This window comes from Scyliorhinus torazame, chromosome 3, assembly GCF_047496885.1.
Source record: "Scyliorhinus torazame isolate Kashiwa2021f chromosome 3, sScyTor2.1, whole genome shotgun sequence".
Classification (NCBI taxonomy): Eukaryota; Metazoa; Chordata; class Chondrichthyes; order Carcharhiniformes; family Scyliorhinidae; genus Scyliorhinus; species Scyliorhinus torazame.
Genome location: NC_092709.1, coordinates 187,340,035 through 187,362,773, shown reverse-complemented (window position 1 = coordinate 187,362,773; position 22,739 = coordinate 187,340,035). Strand labels below are relative to the sequence as shown.

Below are 22,739 nucleotides of genomic sequence, written 5' to 3'. Positions count from 1 at the left end.
AGATATAACTCTTGCCCTGCGGTATATACCTATCCCTTTCCATCACTAAAGTAAATGTAATCGAATTGTGGTCACTATCACCAAAGTGCTCACCTTTCTCCAAATCTAACACCTGTCCTGGTTCATTACCCAGTACCAAATCCAATATGGCCACGCCTCTCGTTGGCCTATCTACATACTGTACTGTGTCAGGAAACACCCCTGCACACATTGGACAAAAATGGACCCATCTAAAGTACTCGAACTATAGCGTTTCCAGTCAATATTTGGAAAGTTAAAGTCCCCCATAACAATTAACCTGTTGCTTTCGCTCCTATCCAGAATCATCTTTGCAAACCTTTCCTCTCCATCTCTGGAACTTTTCGGAGGCCTATATAAAACCCCTAACAGGGTGACCTCTCCTTTCCTGTTTCTCACCTCAGCCCATACTACCTCAGTAGACGAGTCCTCATCAAACGTCCTTTCTGCCACCGTAATACTATCCTTGACTAACAATGCCACCCCTCCCCCTCTTTTACCACCTTCCCTGAGCTTACTGAAATATCTAAACCCCGGCACCTGCAACAACCATTCCTGTCCCTGCTCTATCCATGTCTCTGAAATGGCCACATCATCGAAGTCCCAGGTACCAACCCATGCCGCAAGTTCACCCACCTTAATCCGGATGCTCCTGGCATTGAAGAAGACACACTTTAAACCACCTTCCTGCCTGCCGGTACACTCCTGCAACTTTGAAACCTTACTCATGACCTCACTACTCTCAACCTCCTGTATACTGGAGCTACAATTCAGGTTCCCAAGCCCCTGCTGAACAAGTTTAAACCCTCCCGAAGAGCATTAGCAAATTTCCCCCCCAGGATATTGGTACCCCTCTGGTCCAGGTGTAGACCATCCTGTTTGTAGAGGTCCCACCAACCCCAGAATGAGCCCCAATTATCCAGAAATCTGAAACCCTCCCTCCTGCACCATCCCTGTAGCCACGTGTTCAACTCCTCTCTCTCCCTATTCCTCGTCTCGCTATCACGTGGCACGGGTAACAACCCAGAGATAATAACTCTGTTTGTCCTAGATCTAAGTTTCCACCCTAGCTCCCTGAATTCCTGCCTTACATCCCTATCCCTTTTCCTACCTATGTCATTGGTACCTATGTGGACCACGACTTGGGGCTGCTCCCACTTAAGGATCCCGAAAACACGATCCGAGACATCACGCACCCTGGCACCTGGGAGGCAACACAGCAACCGCGAGTCTCTCACATTCCCACAGAATCTCCTATCTATCTCCTTAACTATGGAGTCTCCAATGACTAATGCTCTACTCGTCTCCCCCCTTCCCTTCAGAGCAATAGGGACAGACTCTGTGCCAGAGACCTGTACCCCATGGCTTACCCCTGGTAGGTCCCCCCCCCACCCCCTCCCCCCCCCACCAGTATCCAAAGCGGTATACTTGTTACTAAGGGGAACGACCACAGGGGATCCCTGTACTGACTGCTTCCTCCCAGCCCCTCTCAACGTCACCCATCTATCTTTATTCTTCGGAATATCTATCTCCCTGAAGCTTCTACCTATGACCACCTCTGCCTCCCGAATGATCCGAAGTTCATCCAGCTCCAGTTCCCTAATGCGGTTTCTTAGGAGCTGGAGATGGGTGCACTTCCCACAGATTAAATCAGCAGGGACACTGACGGCGTCCCTCACCTCAAACATTCTGCAGGAGGAACATTGCACTACCTTCCCTGCCATCCCCCCTAGATAAAAAAAGAAAAAGAAAGAAAGAGCTTACCTGTTATTCACTCCCCTTCTCAGCAAGTACTCACACAGCAATCTCTGCGCCACGCACGATAACACCTGAGGGAAAATAAAAGAAAAACTACTTACCAGTCACCAGCCAATCCCTTACCTGCAGGCTGTGATGTCATGGTTCAACTTCTTTCTACTTCTACCTGCCCTAGAGCCTTCCTCTTGATCTTTACAGCGGTTGTTTTTTTTTGGTTAGAGGAGGGGGTACGGAGGGAAACACTGAAGAAGTGTTTTGGGTTCAAGTGTCACTTGACAACAGCTCCTCCACAAACCACCTTCAAGTTAGGGTGAGCACAACGGCCGTATGCAAATTTCCCCCGCAACAGCCAATCAACAGCTCCGCTCTACTGCCCTCTGCTGGATCTATAATTTCCCGTCTTCTGCCTCCCTCCCTTCTTAAACAGTGGTGTTACATTAGCCACTTTCCAGTCCTCTGGGACCCTTCCTGCCTCCAGTGATTCCTAAAAGATCATCACAATTTCCTCAGCTAACTCTTTTAAGACCCTAGGGTATAGTCCATCTGGTCCAGGTGACTTATCTAACGTCAGACCTTTCAGTTTCCCCAGAACCTTCTCCTTTGTAATGGTCACTGCACTCACCTCTGCCCCCTGATTCTCCTGGAGCTCTGGCATCCCATGGTGTCTTCCACCGTGAAGACTGATGCAAAGTAACTATTCAATTCTTCTGCCCTTTCTTGTTTCCTATTATTACTTCTCCAGCCACATTTTCAAGTGGTCCAATGTCTATTTTTGCCTCTCTCTTATCTCTTCTATATTGACATAAACTCTTCCTATCTTCCTTTATATTACTAGCTAGCTTGCATTCATAGTTCATCTTCTACCCCTTATTGTTTTTTTTAGTTGTCCTCTGCTCGATTTTAAAGGCTTCGCAATCCTCTGGCATCCCACTAATTCTTGCCACTTTGTATGCTTTTTCTTTAGCTTTTATGTACTCTCATTGTACTCTCAAGCCAATGGAAAAGCTGAAAAAGGTGTACATATTGTTAAGCAATTGTTGAAGAAAGCAATGGACAGCCAATGTGATCCATATCTTCACTATTGAGTTACAGAGCATCACCATTGTCACATGGTAGATCGCCAGCAGAGTTACTCTTGAATAGAAGGTTACATACCACACTTCCATACTTGGCAAAGAAGGAGGAGAATGCAGTGTTACTGCAGGAAATGCAAAACATAGGGCAGCACGGTGGTGCATGGATAGCACTGCTGCCTCATGGTGCCGAGGTCCCAGGTTTGATCCTGGATCTGGGTCACTTCCCTGTGGAGTTTGCACATTCTCCCCGTGTTTGGATGGGTTTTGCCCCCACAACCCAAAGATGTGCAGACTAGGTGGATTGGCCACACTAAATTGCCCCTTAATTGGAAAAAATGAATTGGGTACTCTAAATTTACAAAAAAAAAGGAAATGCAAAACATTCAAGCCAGACTAAAGCAATTCTGTGATAGAGTGTCCAGAACTTTACCACCTCTGAGATGTCATGACATTGTGAGAATAGAAGATTCAGGCAATTGGTCAAAAAAAGCCATTGTGCTTGAAGAAGTAGCACCTCATTTCCACAATGTACAGAGGATGGGTTGGTTTTAAGAAGAAATCGTCGCTCACTCTTGATAACCAGAGAAGACTTTCACGACAATGTGATTGATGATGAATCTACGTCAGAATCAACGTCAGCTGCAGTGTCAGATAGCTCAGCAGTTCTGAGCACGAGAATGTCATGGAGAACATTGAATTGACAAGTTCTGAGCAGCAAGGTCAAACTTTGAGAAGATCAACTAGAGTCAGAAGAAGACCTGATCGACTCAATATGTAAATTTGGACTATTTGTGCATGCTATGCTTGCTGTGCTTGTATGTATATATGTATATATACATATAATTTGTTAAACCAGTTTAAAAAAAAAAAAAAATGAATACAGTTAGGCTCACAGGCTCATGATATCACCTGTAAATATAAAAGCAAATTACTGCGGATGCTGGAATCTGAAACGAAAGAGAAAATGGTGGAAAATCTCAGCAGGTCTGGCAGCATCTGTAGGGTGAGAAAAGAGCTAACGTTTTGAGTCAAAGCTAACAGACAGATAAAGCGGGAAATATTTATACTGAGCAGTGAGAATGAAAGATGAGTCATAGCCACAGAAACCTAGGGAAAACGGGTGCTAATGGCCACAGAAACCAAAGGGAAAGAGTGCTAATGGCAGTCCCCCTTTTGTTCTCTCTGGGGATTGCCAATAGCACTCTTTCCCCTTGGTTTCTGTGGGCATTTGCACCTGGTTTCCCTGGGCTTCTACGGCTATAACTCATCTTTCATTCTCACTCCACAGTACAAGTATTTCCCACTTTCTCTGTCTGTTAACTTTGACAAAGAGTCATCGGACTCGAAACGTTAGCTATTTTCTCTCCCTACAGATGCTGCTGAAATTTTACAGCATTTTCACATGTAAATATACTGATTATGTATTAATTTATTCCTTCAAAGGAAAGAGGATGTAGTGATATCATGATTGTGATGTAATTCACTAGGAGTCTCAATAGTATATAAGTGAATGCTAGAGTCAGGTGACCTCAGACTGACTGGAGAGCAGGGGAGAGGTTGCTTGTGCATGATCACACATTATTCATCTGTCGTTTTGTTTATAGTTGACCCACAGATAATGCTAATAGTTTTTAGCTTTAGCTACAAGTGTTCTTGTCATATAAATCAGGCCATCCGACAAGAACATTACACTGCCGATGCTGGAAATCTGAAATACCAAACAGAAAGGGCTGGAAATATTCAGCAAGTCTGACATCATCTGGCGAGAGAATGTTTAAAGTCAAATGTTGCTCTTTTTCCAATCTACCTCTGCTGGGATGTCCTTCAAAGGGGTTGAGGGTGGACCAGAAACTGGGAACAATGTATACCCATGGTCAAACAAACTGGGCATGTGGGTGCAACTATAAATACTGTGGAGGATTGGCAATATTTGTCAAGAGAAGCATTCACGTTGATGACTTTTGGTTTGAGAAAGGTCATTCACATGAAAAGTTAACTCCGTTTCTTCCTCCAGAGACCGTCAGAGCTCCTGAGCATTCATTTTCATTTCAGATGTCCGCAGTATTTTGCCCTTGAAACAATAACTCGATCTGCGCCGATTTTTGTTTCGTGCCTTGGTAGATCTTCCTTGTTTTCATACGCGAGCGCGAGTGAGACATTGAAGCGACAAGGACGTCATCCTCCTCGGTAGGTGGTGCTGTGATTGGCGCCGGCGCCAGGGTGCTCCTCCAGGGTGGGTGGCGCTGCCGTCAACGCCCGCCGGTCTCGGGGTCGCGCGCTGTGACTCCGTCGCTCCTCCTCGCCAGGTGGCGCTGTGTCTCCCCCTCGGGTCTCTGTGGCGTGTTGTGGCCGCTCTGTCCGTTGTTCCCCGGCTCCGTCCTGCTTGTCGCCGCTCGGTTGCGACTCTGCGAAACTCCTGCTACTTGGACACCTGCGAGAGAACCGGCGGGATTCATGAGGTGAGCGCCGCTGCCAGCCTCGGGAAGGGAGCCGCCGCGGCCTGGCCGGCCCGCTCTCAGCCTGCCGCCCCGCTGGCCGGGGTCTTATAGAAGTCGAACGGGACGCTGCGCGGACGGAGCGGAGAGGTGGCCGGGCCGCCGCTACTCTCCATGTAAAAAAAAAAAATTCTCTGCCGAGCGGCGAAGTTGTGGAAACAAAATAAGTCGATGTAGCGGCGGCCGCGGTCTGAACTCGGCCGAGGCCTGCTCCCTGATTCTTTGTAATTTATGGCGGGATATTGCTGAATATGCCCCCGGATTCGCGCCCCCGCGCCTCCACCAAGTTGTAAATAACCGGGCCGGGGTCTGCGGCCGCTCTACATGCTGCCGCTGGTGCCGAGGCCTGAGTTCATAGGCCCGATGAGCCCGTGCGCCAGAACTTTTTGCGGCGGGGGCGCGAGGTTGGCGGGCGGCTCGAGCGGCTGCTGGCCGGAGCCCGGGGGGCGGGGGGGGGGGGGCTGCTGGCCGCCGGCCGCCGCTCTCTGCAGGTTCTCTCCCGGCTTCACATTCAACGCAGGCCGAGTGAGAGGAGTTTGGGGCCGCCCTCCCGCCCGGAAAGTGACGGGGGAAGATGTTTGCGGCCTTAAGGTCATCAGATGTATTTTACTGAGTCTCCTGGCCGGCTGGGCAGCCAGCGTTCAACATCTTTATGAACGAAATCGGTCATCGCGGGTCTGTCGAGTTGGATATTCAGATTATTTAATTGGAAAAAGTGGAGGTAAAAGCTTTGAGTAACATTTGAAACTTGTGTCTGACCAGCAGAGGCCGGTAGTGATCTACAGAAAGGGAAAACTCGAAGGATGGCTTTCCCACAACCCAAACCTGCAGATGGAAAAATCATCATATACCCTCCTGGTGTTAAGGAAATTACTGACAAAATTTCCAACGATGAATTGGTGAAAAGGCTAAAGGTACGGTTAGACGTTTCTTGTTCCAAGTCATTTTTCAAGATGTTTTGGGGCTTTGTTTTCTGAAAGACCCATTAATTTGAGACAAAACCAAAACACGATTTTTGGACACCCCTCTTAGCTGGTCAGGTAGCATTTGTGCTTCGTGAGAACTGGACTCAAGGGTTTCCTTTCATTTGTTTACTGGAGATTACCAATAAGGTGTTTTGAATTTGCACAGATCAGTTTATTGCAATGTTTTGCCCATACTGCAAAATATTATCAATAATCTTTATTGTCACAAGTAGGCTTACATTAACATTGCAATGAAGTAACTGTGAAAAGCCCCGTGTCGCCACATTCCCCCGCCTGCTTCGGTACAAGGGGAGAATTCAGAACACCCAATTCACCTAACAGTATGTCTTGTGGGAGGAAACCCATGCAGACACGGACAGAACGTGCAGACCCCACACAGACAGTGACCCAAGCCGGGAATCGAACCTGGGACTCTGGCGCTGTGAAGCAACCGTGCTAACCACTGTGCTACCGTGCAGCCCAATCGTAACTGCTGGCATAGCTCTTGGCAGTTTCTGATCTTATTGTGTTTCAGCTGACAATGTAAATAATTTGTTTCGAGTTGGTGCAACAGTTAAACCGTTTATTATTGCAATATGACCATTATATATGTCTCTGCAATCTTTTACATTAGTCTACCTTGAAAGGCTTCATTTGCTGCAGTTGAGAGTTTAGTTCTTGGTGGATCACCATAGTGTATTCAGGAATTACTCTGACTCTTCCTTTCATCCTGTATCCCCATTACCTCAAGTAAAGTTAAATGGTATTGCTTTGGGCAACTTTTCCCCAAACCAAGTATGATGTTCTGATGCTATTTCAACGGAAACTTGATGCAGCAATAGAATGCTGACTTATTTTTCTGAAATTTGCAGGACAGTTATTGTTTTGAATGCTCAGAAATCCTTAGAATTAATGTAACTGGTTGATTTTTGACAATGGGTGTTTTGGATTTCTACCTAGCCAGTTGCTCATTATGCTGGAGTTGAGATTGTGATATTTTATTTTTCTTTCAACTTGAATTCTTATTTCTACTAATAATTACCCAAGACCATTAACTTCCACTTGGGTTATATTCTGCGTTATACTTAATGACCAGTCACTACATGATGTGCAATGTGAAATATATAGAATATTGATTTATTGTGTTGATGAAAACTTCTAAATACGCACTGTTTTGGACTTGATATGACTTTGTTGAATTGGAAAAAGTTGTAGAAGCATGTGATATGGTCTTTTCCTTAGTATGACGAAGGTATCATGAAGTTGAGGATCTTTTGCAATATAGAGAGTTTTATGAATATGGAATATGGTGGGAGACGGGGTCAGGTTTAAAAACTTGGGATTTGCCAATTGGCACATTCGTCAGTCAAAGGTTACTTCCAGTTTGGACAATGGAAACCATATCAGAAATTTACCAAATGACCCTTGGTCTTGAGATCTTGGTCATTTGTTGTGCATCAATTAATTATAAATGAGTTTAACATTGCTACACCTTCAAATGGGCAGTGGAGACAAGTGGGCAAATATGTAATTTTAAAATTGAAAAGGAAGAAAATGTAGAATGAACAGTTCAAATAAATGCAGGAAAATGGCAATAATTGAATACAACTGGTGTTTACCTTTACCTGTTTCTTTTACTTTAAATTTGCTATTTGTGTGAATGGGGTAGAAATGTATTTCTTGAGATTTCTGCGAAGGCTACTTTTGTTTCTCAGAGGTTACCTTTTCATTCTCAGTTACTATATTAGTTAATGCAGTCAAGTAGTATCATTACCATCTGTATTTGTGTTACATTTTTGTGGAGATTGCTTTTTTGAGATAGATAAGATATGACAGATAGCAAAAAACATATTAATATATATTTTCAATGGTTTTAACTTGGGAATCTGCTGAAATCCTTTATTACCTTTAGATTTGGTTATTGTAACAGACCACTGGCTGGGGAAGTAATCCAAAACTTTGCCCAAGGCACAGTGGTTAGCACTGCTGTCTCACCGCCCAGGGCCTCGGTTTGATTCCGACCTTGGGTGAATATGGAGTTTGTATCTACTCCCTCTGACTGTGTGAATTTCCTTCGGATGCTGCGGTTTCCTCCCACAGTCTAAAAGATGTGCAGGTTAGGTGGATTGGCCATGCTTAATTGTGCCTTAGTGTCCAAAATTTAAGTGGGGTTATGGGGATAGGATGGGGGAGTGGGGCTATTATGGGTCCTCTTTTAGAAGGTCGGTGCAGACTCGGTGGGCCAAATGGCCTCCTTTTGCAATGTAAGGATTCTATATTCTCATTACCCGTGCTACAGCAGGAGCGGTCAACTGCGAAAAGGGCGGCATCAGACGGTTGTGGGCTCACCTCCACATCTAGGCTAAGTGTAGTAATGGTAATCTTTATTGTCACAAATAGGCTAACATTAACACTGCAGTGAAGTTACTGTGAAAATCTCCTAGTCGCCACAATACGGCGCCTGTTCGGATACACGGAGGGAGAATTCAGAATGTCCAAATTACCTAACAGCATGTCTTTTGGGACTTGTGGGAGGAAACCGGAGCACCCGCAGGAAACCCACGCCCTGCCGAAATGCCATTTTTCCAGTTAACATGTTACATGGAGGCTCTGCCTCTCATGTGGACGTAAAAGATTCCATGGGACTACATTGAATAAGAACAGGGAATTAACCCTGATGTCCTAACTAATATTTATCCCTCAATCAACATCACAAAAACAGATTATCTGTTTTTTTTCACATTGCTGTTTGTGGAATCCTGCTGTGTATAAATTGGCATTACAGCAGTGACTGTACTTCATTGGTTACAAACTACTTTATACTCATGCAGTTATGAAGGTGCTAGAAAAATGTAAATCTGTGTTTGATCCATAATTCAAACATTGACATCAACCCCGTAGCTCTCCTCTGCATTTTCATAGAGTCATATAGCTTTACAACACAAAAAGAGGCCCTTCGGTCCGTCATGTCTGCCAGTCATTCAGTGGGCCCCAAAGGCTGGCCAGTTGGCAAAAGTGGGACCCAGGAAAAAAAGTTTGAAAAACACTGCTCTATGGCACCCGGGTCACTGTCCGTGTGTAGTTTGCACGTTCTCCCTGTGTCTGTGTGGGTCTCACCCTGCAACCCAAAAAAAAGATGTGAATGGCCATGCTAAATTGGCCCTTAATTGTGAAAGAAAAATTGGATACTCTTAATTTATTAAAAAAGTCCTCTATGGCAATGGAGAGGGGCCAGAAGGCTATGAATAAAAGTTGCATCATCCCAATTGGGGGCGTTAATGTTAACCATGACCACCGTGTGTACACACGAGCCACCAAAAATAATGCATCTACCATTGGCGTAGGCTATAAACTTGTATGCCGAAAACGGAACCCTTTTATTAACTAAGATTACCACACCCCCTCACCCTACCATCGAAACCCAAATGAAAGACCTACCCTGCCCATTCCTTGCATTTTTTTGTCCCCCAATAGTGTGTCGAACTTCCACGGTGGATGTTGGGTGGGGCCGGATTCTTGTGACAAATAGTGCGGGATTGGTCCAGAGTAAGAATTCCAGAACACTCAGCTGCCAGCACTGAAGGGAGGGGAACAAAAAAAAAATCAATCCACGACTATGGACATACTGAGAAAACAAAAAATCTTTATTGCTTGCATGCAAGAAGCACAAAGATCTACCCCGCCATCTGTGTCATGAAAGATGACAAAGCACTGGTGGTGGAAAAGATTTAGGCTTGGAACGATCCAATATAGGGTCCAAGTCCCAATTCATGTTTCCACCTAAAATAAGTGATGCGAGCCTAAATTGAGGAGAGGGGCCAGAAGGCTATGAATAAAAGTTGCATCATCCCAATTGGGGGCTTTAATGTTAACCACGACCACCGTGTGTACACACAAGGAGCCACCAAAAATAATGCATCTACCATTGGGGTAGGCTATAAACTTGTATGCCGAAAACGGAACCCTTTTATTAACTAAGATTACCACACCCCCTCACCCTACCATCGAAACCCAAATGAAAGACCTACCCTGCCCATCCCTTGCACTGCCTGATTTGGTCTCTTGCAAAAACACCATGTCAGAATTTAAACTCGAGGTGAGCAAATGCCCTTGATCTTTTCACTGGGCCATTCAAACCCCCAACGTTCCAGGTGACCAAACAAATTGGAGGTCTCCCAAACCTCCCTTCAATCAGTAACACAGTTGATGACCCCTTCCATTGCTTTACAGCATTTCCTTTTGTGGGCAGCACGGTAGCACAAGTGGCTAGCACTGTGGCTTCACAGCGCCAGGGTCCCAGGTTCGATTCCCCGCTGGGTCACTGTGTGAAGTCTGCACGTTCTCCCTGTGCCTTCATGGTTTCCTCCGGGTGCTCCGGTTTCCTCCCACAGTCCAAAGACGTGCAGGTTAGGTGGATTGGCCATGATAAATTGCCCTTGGTGACCAAAAAAGGTTAGGAGGGGTTATTGGGTTACGAGGATAGGGTGGAAGTGAGGCTTAAGTGGGTCGGTGCAGACTCGATGGGCCGAATGGCCTCCTGCACTATGTCCTTACCAATGATCAAGAGTAGATTGATAGGGTGGTAATTGGCTGGGTTGGATTTGTTGTTCTTTTTGCATACAGGACATATCTGGGCAATTTTCCACACTTTTGGATAAATGCTAGTGTTGCAGCTGCACTGGAACAGCTTGGTTAGGAGTATGACAAGTTTGGGAGCAGAAGTGCCTGAGTACTATTGCTGGAATATTGTCAGAGCCCATAGCCTTTGCAGTATCCACTGCCTGCAACCATTCCTTCATACCGCATGGAGGGAATTGAATTGGCTGGAGATTGGCACCTGTGATGCTGTGGACCTCTGGAGGAAGCACAGATGGATCATCCACATGCACTTCCACGTTGAAAATGCTTGAGCCTCATCTTTTGCATTGACGTGTTAGTCTCCCTCATCATTGAGGATGAGGATATTTGTGGAGCCCCCCCCTACAGTGAGGTGTTTTACTGATTAGGGAGGTGGTGGCACAGTGGTATTGTCGCTTCACTAGCAATCCAGAGAACCAGGATAATGATCTGGTGACCCGGGTTCTAATCCCACATCTGGAATTAGGTCTTCCGATGGCAGTATGGATGGTGAGGACGTACACTGCGTGGTTCCCGCTAGGGTACTGTACTTCCAGTCCTTTACACCTAGTTTTTGGGGGTATTTTTGTTTAAATACCCATTTGATTAATGGAATAAGATGCACACATAGGGGAAATGCCCAGGCGGTCCAGGGGGGTGAAGCTTATAAGCAGTTACTCGACCGATTCGGAGGCTTCTCAGGGCTCATTGGTAAAGAAAATGGCCGAGGCAGCTTCTGTCACTGGCCACTCCACTGACATCTGAGATGCTGACTGGCACCGTGGCGGTGGAATGAGAGAAACAATGGCCGGTTGTGTCGAGGGACCTCCGCAAGTCGATGGATGAGGCTCTGGCTCCCATTCGGTTGGCGTTGGAGAAGACGAATGAGATGGTAAAAGCGTATAGCGCTGTGCTGCAAGGAATGGAGGCTAATCTATGATTTTGTGACCCTTGTGAGGCATAGCAGAGTTGTCTCTGATAGCTGTTGTGAATAAAGCACTGAAGGCCAAAATGAATGTTTTTGAGACTCATTCCAGGAGGCAAATTATTTGAGTTGTGGTGTGGCCAGCGGAAGGTCCAATTCCCACAGAATATTTTGTGAAGATGGTGGGGGGGGGGAGAATGGATTCACATCCACTCCTGGGTTGGCTCAAGCCCACCGGACACTCCCAACAGAATCCCTGTCCCAACAAACAACAGCGAGTGTTAATTTTTGAAAAATTAATTAATGGGGTGTGGGCGTCACTGGTTAGGTCAGCATGTGTTGCCTATCCTTAGTTGGCCTTCAGAAGGTGGTGGTGAGTTGCCTTCTTGAACTGCTGCAGTCCCTGAGGTGTAGGCATACACAGTGCTGTGAGGGAAGGAGTTCCGGTGACTGAAGGAACAGTGATATATTACTTAGTCGGGGTGTGATTGACAAGGGGGGGCACCTCCAGGTGGTGGGGTTTCCAGGTATCTGGTGCTCTTGTCCTTCCAGATGGCAGTGGTCATGAGTTTGAAAGGTGCTGTCTAAGGAACCTTGGTGAGTTCCTCCAGTGCATCTTGCAGATGGTCCACACAGCTGCCACTGTTCGTTGGTGGTGGAGGGATTGAATGGTTTGTGGAAGGGGGAGCAACCATGCTTTGTCCTGGATGATGTTGAGGTTCTTGTGCTGTTGGAGCTGCATTCACCAAGGCGTGGAGAGTATTCCATTACACGAATAAGAAAATGCCGGAAAATCTCAGCAGGTCTGGCAGCATCTGTAGGGAGAGAAAAGAGGTGATGTTTCGAGTCCAGATGACCCTTTGTCAAAGCTCATGTATTCCATTACACTCCTGACTTGTGCCTCGTCAATGGTACACAGGCTTTGGGGGTCAGGTGATGAGTTACTCGTCGTAGAATTCCTAGCCTTTGACCTGCTCCGATAGCCACAGTATTAATGTGGCTAGTCCAATTCAGTTTCTCATCAATGGTAACTCCCAGGATGTTGATCGTGGGGCTTCAGTGATGGTAATGCCATTGAATGTCATGGGGCAATGGTTAGGTCCTCTCTTGTATGAGATGAGTCATTGCCTGGCACATATATGGCACAAATGAAACTTGCCACTTGTGAGCTTGGTTGTTGTCCATTCTTTTTAAAAATAAATTCAGAGTACCCAATTATTTTTTGTCTATCTAAGGGCAATTTAGCATGGCCAATCCACCTACCCTGCACATGTTTTGGGTTGTGGGGGGGAGACCCACGCAGACACGGGGAGATGTTGTCCATTCTAAATTGCTTTGTCCCCTGCATCACCACCTTCATAGGATGCCTTTGCCCTCAATGGCAATGTTTAAAACTAATGCAGTTTAGAATGCTTACCTTTTGTTGAACTGGTCTATATCTCAGAAATTTGTTGCTAATATTGCCAATTTAAGAAATTTCAGATTGGTGTGGGCAGGTTACTTTCTTAAACATTACATTGAACCAGTCTTAGAATACATAGGTTACTAGCCTTGAGGTAGATGTTTTTTTAAAACAGTGGTTTTGGTTGAATTTCATGCACAGACTTTAATCATAATGATATATTATAGGGTCAGTTTAAAATTTGTTCTACTTTCTCCCTCTTTTGTCACTTCTTGAATAGGAGGATGTGGCTGATTGGACAGTAAGCCAAGCATCTGATTCAGGTGGCCAGTGATTTTAAAAGATTAATTTCACTGTGAATTTGCATACCAAGTCTTGATATGTAGTCCATGAGATGTGCATGGGTTACTTTTGTATTGCCACTACTGATGAATATCAGATTGTATAATGACATTGTCATAGCCTTAAAGGAACATCTGATTGTATTCAACAGCAAAATATTTCCAAGTCAGGATGGTGAGTGACATGGAGGGGAACCTCCAGGTCGTTCCTAGGTACCTGCTGCCCTTGTCCTTCTAAATGGTAGTGGTCATGGGTTTGGTAGGTGCTGCCTCAGGAGCCTTGGTGTGTACCTGCAGTGCATCTTGTGGATGGTACACATGGCTGCCATTGTTCATTGGTGGTTAGGAATTGAATGTTTGTTGAAGAGGTAGCAATCGAGCGGGCTGCTTTGTCCTGGATGGTGTTGAGTTACTTTTTTTTAAAAAAGCATTTTTTTATTATGGCATTTCTGGTTTTCCAACACTAAAAATCAAATCCTGTGACATTGTTGGGGGAAGAACACCCCGCTCCTTTGCTTCATTAAATGCCTTCACCAGCAGCGGGCCCAGCATCCCCGAAAACCTCTTGTAAAATTCCACTGGATAGCCGCCTGGTCCCAGGGCCTTGCCCGACGGCATGGCTTCCAATCCCTCTACTACTTCTACAGTAAGAAGTTTTATAACACCAGGTTAAAGTCCAACAGGTTTGTTTCGATGTCACTAGCTTTCGGAGCGCTGCTCCTTAAGGAGCAGCTGTTGGACTTTAACCTGGTGTTGTAAAATTTTTTACTGTGCTCACCCCAGTCCAACGCCGGCATCTCCACATCATGCTACTTCTACAATCCAGATCGGGGCTCCCAACCCTTCCACCAACCCTTCCTCCAACGTCGGAAACGTCAACCCTTCCAAGAACTGCCTCATTCCCTCCACCTCAGTTGGGGCTTCGACTCACACAGGAGACTGTAAAACTCCTTGAACACCACATTCACGTCCGCTGGGTTCAAGACTGTGTTCCCCCCTCTGTCCTTCACTCTTCCTATCTCCCTGGCCGCCTCCCTTTTCCTTAGCAGGTGTGCAAGCATCCTACTGGCCTTCTCGCCATACTCGTATACTGCCCCCCTCGCCTTTCTCAACAGCCCCACCGCCTTCACTGTGGATATCAGCCCAAACTCCCATCTGCAGCTTCTGCCGCTCCTTCAACAGTCCTGCCTCCGGGGCTTCAGAATTCCTTCTGTCCACCTGGAGTATTCCCTAACCAGCCTATCCATGTCTGCCCACTCCACCTTGAGCCCATATTGAAATTAGCTCCCCCCTAACCACTGCCTTCAGCGCCTCCCACACTGTTGCTGCCAAAACTCTCTGTGTCATTTATCTCCAAATAATTCTGGATGGCCTCCCTCATCCACCCGCACACCCCCTCATCTGCCAACAGTCCTACATCCAATCTCCATTGCGGGCGCTGAACCCCCCTCCTTGCTCACCCGTAAATCCACCCAGTGTGGGGCATGGTCCGACACACCAAACGCCGAATACTTGCCATCTACCACCCCTGCCAGCAAAGCCCTGTTCAAAATGAAAAAATCAGTCCGGGAGTACATTGGAGAAAAAAGAAAACTCTTTCGCTTTTGGCTGTCCGAACCTCCACGGATCTACTTCTTTCCCCCCCCCCCCCACCCACCAAATCTGTTCCACAAACCCCTTTAGCTCCTTCGCCGTGGCTGGCACCCTCCCTGTTCTTGCACTCGACCGATCCAACCTCGGATCTATGACCGTTTTAAAGTCCCCCGTTCCCCCCAAATGATTAGCCTGTGCGAGTCCAGGTCCGGAATCTTCCCGAACATCCTCCTCGTCCCAATTTGGTACGTAAATATTCACTCATACCTCGGCCCCCCCCCCCCCCCCCCCCCCTGCTGACGGTTAATTTTCTCTCAAGAAGCTGGCGAACGGCTGCCACCTCCGGACGAACCCTAACATGGACCCCCTCAGGACGAACTTGATTTTCTCCAGACAGAGAAAGCTAGCCATGTCAGTGAGCCAGGTCTCTGACTTCGGGGGCTTTGAGTCCCTCCAAGCTAATAGTATCCGCCTCCGGGCTACCAGGAAGGCAAAGGCCAGAACATCTGCCTCTTTCTCCTCCTGGCCTCCCAGATCCTCCGGCACTCCGATAATCGCCACCTCTGGACTCGGTGCCACCCTTGTTTTTAACACCTTGGACATGACATCCACAAACCCCTGCCAGAATCCCCTAAGCTTCAGGCAAGCCCAGAACATATGAACATGTTTTGCTGGTCTTCCTGCACAACTTGCACACCTGTCTTCTATCCCAAAGAGCCTGCTCATCCGGGCCACTGTCATGTGTGCCCGGTGAACGACCTTAAATTGTATCAGGCTGAGCCTGGCGCATGATGTGGGCGCGTTGACTCTACTCGACGCATCCGACACCCACTTATTGATCAAGATCGCAACCCCTATAATTTTAGAGTCTAGCCCCGAATGAAATATCTGCCCAACCCATCCCTTCCTCAGCCTAGTCTGATCCACTATCCTCAGGTGTGTCTCCTGTAACATTGGCACATCTGCCTTCAACTGCTCCAAATGCGCAAACACGCAAGCTCTCTCGACTTCCTACGCCCCCCCCCGCACATACATATGCAAAACATAACAATTCCCAAGAAGCACAAAGAAGAAAACTCCACCCACCATCCCCCAACAAGAACAAAATTAACCCGTATACAAAACTGAGCAACGGCACAAAGGTTGGTACAAAAACACGACATACACAGCCCAAAAAGAGAAGAAATTTAACCGCATAGGTACATGAAAATGAAATGAAATGAAAATTGCTTATTGTCACAAGTAGGCTTCAAATGAAGTTACTGTGAAAAGCCCCTAGTCGCCACATTCCGGCGCCTGTTCAGGGAGGCTGGTACGGGAATTGAACCGTGCTGCTGGCCTGCCTTGGTTTGCTTTCAGAGCCAGCGATTTAGCCCTATGCTAAACCATAATTACTCGCCCCCAAGTTCTTTCTTTAAAAAAACATTTAGAGTACCCAATTATTTATTTTTTCCAATTAAGGGGCAATTTAGCATGGCCAATCCACATAACTTGCAGATCTTTGGTTGTGCGGGTGAAACCCACGCAGACACGGGGCGAATGTGCAAACTTCAGGTGGACAGTGACCCAGTTCTGGGATTCGAACCCAGGTCCTCAGCGCCGCAGTCCCAGTGCCTACCACTGAGCCACGTGCCACCTCCCCTCGCCCCCAAGTTCAATGTCCTTCATCACCTGCCAGTCCCCTATCCTTAATAAAGTTCATCGCCTCTTCCGGCGAACCAAAATAAAGTTCTCGGCCCTCGTAAGTGACCCACAGACGAGCAGGGTACAACATGCTGAACTTCACCCCCTTCTTGAAGAGGGCCATTTTAACTTTGTTGAAGCATGCCCTTCTTTTGTCCAGTCCTGCACCCAAGACTTGGTAAATGCGCAGCTCGTTATTTTCCCATTTACAGCTCCTCGTGTGCCTGGCCCACCCCAAGATCTGTTCCTTGTCCAGGAACCGGTGCATTCGTACCACCATCACCCTCGGCGGCTCATTCATCCGCGGCTTCCTCGCAAGTGCTCTTGTCCACTTCCAAGGGTTGAGTAAATGCACCTCCCCCAGCAGCTTCTCGAACATACGCGCCACATGTCCCTGCATCCGATCCCTCACTGCCCTCCGGGAGGCCAACGATCCTCAGAGTTCTGCCTGCGCGACCTGTTCTCCAGATCCTCCACCTTCTCTTGCAGCCTTTTCTGGTGCTCCCTCATCAGCTCCATCTCTTGCGGTTAGCTGGTCCTCGTGCTCAGCCACCGCATCCTCCACCTTCTGGATCGCCTGTCCCTGGTCTTCCAATCTTTGCTCTACCTGATCAATCCCCGTCTTAATTAGGTCCAGGTACTCTTGTCTTTGCTTGGCGAAGCTCTCCTTTAAAAAAAAATGTTTATTAAAAGTTTATTAACAAAATTTTCAACCATACAAACCCCCCCCCCCCCCCAAACATGGCAAATCAATATGATACAGAACTTTGTACATTGGATTCCTCCAGTCCGTGTCAATTTTACGGATCGTTCATGTGTTTTCTTGCTCAAATGCCCCCCAGAACCCCCCCCCGGGTTGCTGTTGCTAATGTCCGACCTGTATCTAACGCTCCGCGAGATAGTCTAGGAATGGTTGCCACCGCTTGTGGAACCCCTGCGCAGACCCTCTCAAGGCAAACTTTATCCTCTCCAACTTAATACACCCTGCCATATCATTTGTCCAGGCCTCCACGCTTGGGGGGCTTCGCCTCTTTCCACATCAACAAGATCCTTCGCTGGGCTACTAGGGACGCAAAGGCCAGAATGCCGGCCTCTTTCGCCTCCACCACTCCCGGCCCGTCCACTACTCCAAGTAGTGCTAGCCCCCAGCTTGGCTTGACCCGGACTTTCTCCGCCTTAGATACTATTCCCGCAACTCCCCTCCAGTGCCGGGCACGACCAAAACTTATGGACATGGTTCGCCGGACTTCCTGAGCACTTTTTACATCTGTCCTCCACTCCAAAGAACGTACTCCGCCTCGCCCCCGTCATATGCGCTCTGTGCACTACCTTAAACTGTATCCGGCTAAGCCTGGCACACGAGGAAGAGGAATTAACCCTACTTAGGGCATCAGCCCACAGCCCCCCCTCAATCTCCTCCCCCAGCTCCTCTTCCCATTTACCTTTCAGCTCTACCAAAGCCTCCCCCTCCTCTTTCATCTCCTGATATATATCGCTGACACCTTGCCCTCTCCGACCCATACGTTCGCAATCACCCTGTCTTGAATCCCCTGTGCTGGGAGCAGCGGGAATTCCCTCACCTGCCGCCTCACAAACGCCCTCACTTGCATGTGCTTGAACGCATATCCCGGGGGTAGACCAAATTTCTCCTCCAGGGCCCCTAAGCTCGCAAACGTCTCATCGATGAACAGGTCCCCCATTCTTCTAATCCCTGCTCGATGCCAGCTCTGGAACCCCCCGTCCATCCTTCCTGGGACAAACCGATGGTTATCCCTGATTGGGGACCACACCGAGGCACCCAGCGCTCCCCTGTGTCGTCTCCACTGCCCCCAGATATTTAGCGTTGCCGCCACCACCTGACTCGTGGTGTACCTTGTCGGCGAGAGCGGCAGCGGTGCCATCACCAGCGCCCCCGGGCTCGTTCCTTTGCAGGACGCCATCTCCAACCTCTTCCACGCCGCACCCTCTCCCTCCATCACCCACTTACGGATCATCGCCACGTTGGCTGCCCAGTAGTAGCCACCCAAATTCGGCAACGCCAACCCTCGTCTATCCCTGCTAGGCTCCAGGAACCTCCTCCTTACCCTCGGGGTCTTGCTCGCCCACACAAAACTCATAATGCTCCTGCCTACCCTCTTAAAAAAGGCCTTGGAGGTCGAGATTGGAAGGCACTGGAACACAAAAAGAAACCTTGGGAGGACCACAATTTTAATTGACTGTACCCTGCCCGCCAGCGAGAGCGGCAACATGTCCCACCTTTTAAAATCCTCCTCCATCTGTTCCACCAGCCGGGTCAAATTAAGTTTGTGCAGTGCCCCCCAGCTCCTAGCTACCTGAATCCCCAAATATCGAAAGCTCCTTTCAGCCCTCCTCAATGGTAGGTCGTCTATCCCTCTTCCCTAATCCCCCGGATGCACCACAAAGAGCTCACTCTTTCCCACGTTGAGCTTAAAGCCTGAAAAATCTCCAAACTCCCTTAAGGTCTGCATGACCTCAACCATCCCCTCCACTGGGTCCGCCACATACAGCAACAGGTCGTATGCGTACAACGACACTCGATGTTCATCTCACCCTCGGACCACCCCCTTCCATTTCCCCGACTCCCTTAATGCCATGGCCAAAGGTTCAATTGCCAATGCAAACAGCAGAGGGGACAGGGGGCACCCCTGCCTCGTCCCTCGATACAGCCGGAAATACTCCGACCTCCGCCGGTTCGTGACCACACTCGCCACCGGGGCTCTATACAGGAACTTGACCCAACTAATAAACCCTCCCCCGAACCCAAGCCTCCTCAACACTTCCCAGAGATACTCCCACTCTACTCGGTCAAAGGCCTTCTCCGCCTCCATGACTGCCACTATCTCTGCCTCTCCCTCCCCCGATGGCATCATTATCACGTTTAGGAGCCTTCGCACATTGGTGTTTAGTTGCCTACCCTTTACGAATCCCGTCTGGTCCTCGTGAATCACCCCCGGGACACAGTCCTCAATCCTCATAGCCAACATTTTTGCCAGCAACTTAGCATCTACGTTAAGGAGCGAGATCGGTCTATACGACCCACATTGCAATGGGTCCTTATCCCGCTTCAAGATCAAAGAGATCGTCGCTTCCGACATTGTCGGGGGCAGGGTTCCCCCCCTCCCTTGATTCATTGAAGGTCCTTACCAGCAACGGGGCTAACAGGTCTACATACTTCCTGTAGAACTCCACCGGGAACCCATCCGGCCCCGGGGCCTTCCCTGCCTGCATGCTCCCCAGTCCTTTAATCAGCTCCTCCACCCCAATTGGCGCCCCCAAACCAGTCACCTCCTGCTCCTCCACCCTCGGGAACCTCAGTTGGTCCAAGAATCGTCGCATCCCCTCTTTTCCCCCTGGGGGCTGGGACCTATAGAGCTCCTCGTAAAAGGCTTTGAATGCCTCATTCACTTTCACTGCACTCCGCACCGTAGTTCCCCTGTCATCCTTGATTCCACCTATTTCCCTCGCTGCCATCCTCTTACGGAGCTGATGTGCCAGCATCCGACTCGCCTTCTCCCCATATTCATATATCGCCCCCTGTGCCTTCCTCCACTGTGCCTCTGCCTTCCCTGTGGTCAACAGGTCGAACTCCGTCTGGAGACTTCGTCTCTCCCTGAGTAGTCCCTCATCAGGAGCCTCTGCATATCTCCTGTCCACCCTTAAAATCTCCCCCACTAACCTCTCCCTTTCCCTGCCCTCTCTCTTCACCCTATGAGCCCATGACGTTACAGATTGTAGTTGGGTTCATTTCTGCTGCTGCTGAGGACTCAGTGCACCTCGTGGGTGCCCCGTCTTGAGTCTTTACCATTTAACATGGTGATAGTGCCACCATTAGGGTATCAGCTGGCTGGGCGGCTTGTTTGTGATATTGAGCAATGCCACCAGCATGGGTTCAATTCCCATACTGGCTGAGGTAATCCATGCCGCCCTTGCCTGAGGAGTGGTCACCACTCCTCAGATTAAATCACTACCAGTCAACTCAAAGGGCAGCCTATGGTCTTTGGGAACTATGGCGACTTTACATTTTCAGTGCCAAAAACACGATGGAGGGTGTCCTCAATGTGAAGACGGGACTTTGCCTCCACAATGACTGTGCGGTAATCACTCCTACTGATACTGTCAAGGGCAGATGCATCTGTGTCAGGTTGAGGTGAGGATGAGGTCAAGTATGTTTTTCCCTCTTGGTTCCGCAGCCCAAGTCTATCAGGGAGCTTTAGGAACTGGCCAGCGTGGCCATGAGCCGGACCACCAAGCCACTCTTGGTGAAGGTCACTAAGGTCTCCCACCCATAATACATTTTGCGCCCGTGCCACTCTGGTGCTTCCTCCAAGTAGTGTTCAACATACTGGTGTACTGATACATCAACTGATGTGAGACAGTACGTGGTAATCTGCAGGTGGTGTCATTGCCCATGTTTGACCTGGTGCAATGAGACTTCATGGAGTCCGGAATTGATGTTGAGGACTCCCAGGGCAACTCCTTCCTGCCTGTGTACCACAGTGCCACCACCTCTGCTGGAATGGTGATGATTCTGCGAGTATGACTATGCCAGGGCATTGCTTGACTCGTCTGTGTGAGATATATCTCCCAATTAAAATAGTGGTCCCTATTCTGGTAGGTCACTCACAGTTTGGCTGCGTGCAGCATCCCGAACTGCACCTTGCTTTTCAACAAAGCTGCTTTAGTTCCATTTAATTTGGCCTGCTGCTTTGCTAGGTCTGCCCAAATGTCTTGGTACACGCGGATCGTATAACCGTCCCATTTGCAAGACTCGGATGTGTCTTGCCCTGTCCAGGATCATCTTATCTTGAAATCGGTAGAGCGATGATGGCCCGTGGTGGTTCTCCTGATTTTGGCCTCTGCCGGAGTGACCTGTGGGCCATGTCTACTTCTGGGGGCTTGGGGAAGCTTTCACTCCCACTGATGAGGAACTTTAGATTGGGCACCTTGTGGCTTTTCTCCTGAAGAGAAGACAAGGTTGAGAGATTTGTCAAAGTATTCAAAATCATGAACTGCCTGACAGAGCAGATGGGGAGGAAACAAGACACTGATATAAGGTGCTGGCTCTTTTGTTACCTGACTGTAGTGTGTTTGGTAGCACTACTGTATGTAACATGTGTTACTCAATCCAGTTGCTGCAGAGGCTTTCTGCAGCTTGATGAAGAAGGCTCGAAGTCGTCCAGAGGTATTGAAAGGTTTGTTGAGTAACAGAATTTAACAACTGCGTGAGTTCTTAGTTTAAGATCAATATCAGTACAATACCAGTAGAAAAGTTACAACGTTTATATACAGTAACTATGTCTGACCACACTCGTAGCCCTGAGCTAGATCTATGCTCCTGCTCTCGCCACAATCTAATCACCAAGAGGGGTAGAGAGCTGCTTACGTCTGGCTTTTATACCCGCCAGTGCTGCCCCCTAGTGATCTTCAATTTCCCATTAACCCCTTATGTACATACCCATGTAAAGATAACTACACTGGCAAAAACATTGATGTCTTGAGGAAAAGCTTTAATGCAGTGAGTGGTCAGGATTTTGATTTCCTTGCATCAGTGTGTGGCGGAGGCAGATTAATCATAGCTTTCAAAAGAGAATTGGATCATTATCTGAAGAAAAATAAATTGCAGTACTACGGGCAAAGGTAAGAGAGTAGTCCTAGGTGAACTGCTTTTGCAGAGAGCAGGCACACAATGACCCCACAGCCCAAAACTACAGGTTAGGTGGATTGGCCACGCTAAATTGTCCCTTAATTGGGAAAAAAAATAACTGGGTACTCTAAATATATTTCAAAAAAATATACTTTTCATTAAATAAAAACATTGCTACAAAGAGCAGCAACAAAAGTCTTT

General features: G+C 48.0%; 1 protein-coding gene across 4 annotated transcripts in view; it reads left to right on the top strand.

The window, feature by feature from the left end:
* Window positions 1–5,157: 5,157 nt before the first annotated feature.
* Window positions 5,158–22,739, top strand: part of pds5a (PDS5 cohesin associated factor A) — a 326,590-nt gene continuing 309,008 nt past the window's right edge. For 2 of the 4 annotated variants that reach the window (XM_072496600.1, XM_072496598.1), the window contains exons 1-2: window positions 5,158–5,311; window positions 6,113–6,261. In XM_072496600.1, coding sequence (XP_072352701.1) covers window positions 6,151–6,261 — 111 coding nt within the window. In that variant the 5' untranslated portion in view covers window positions 5,158–5,311; window positions 6,113–6,150. Of the gene's footprint in view, window positions 5,312–6,109; window positions 6,262–22,739 lie in introns of all 4 variants that reach the window. The other 2 variants (XM_072496601.1, XM_072496599.1) reach the window with 2 other exon arrangements.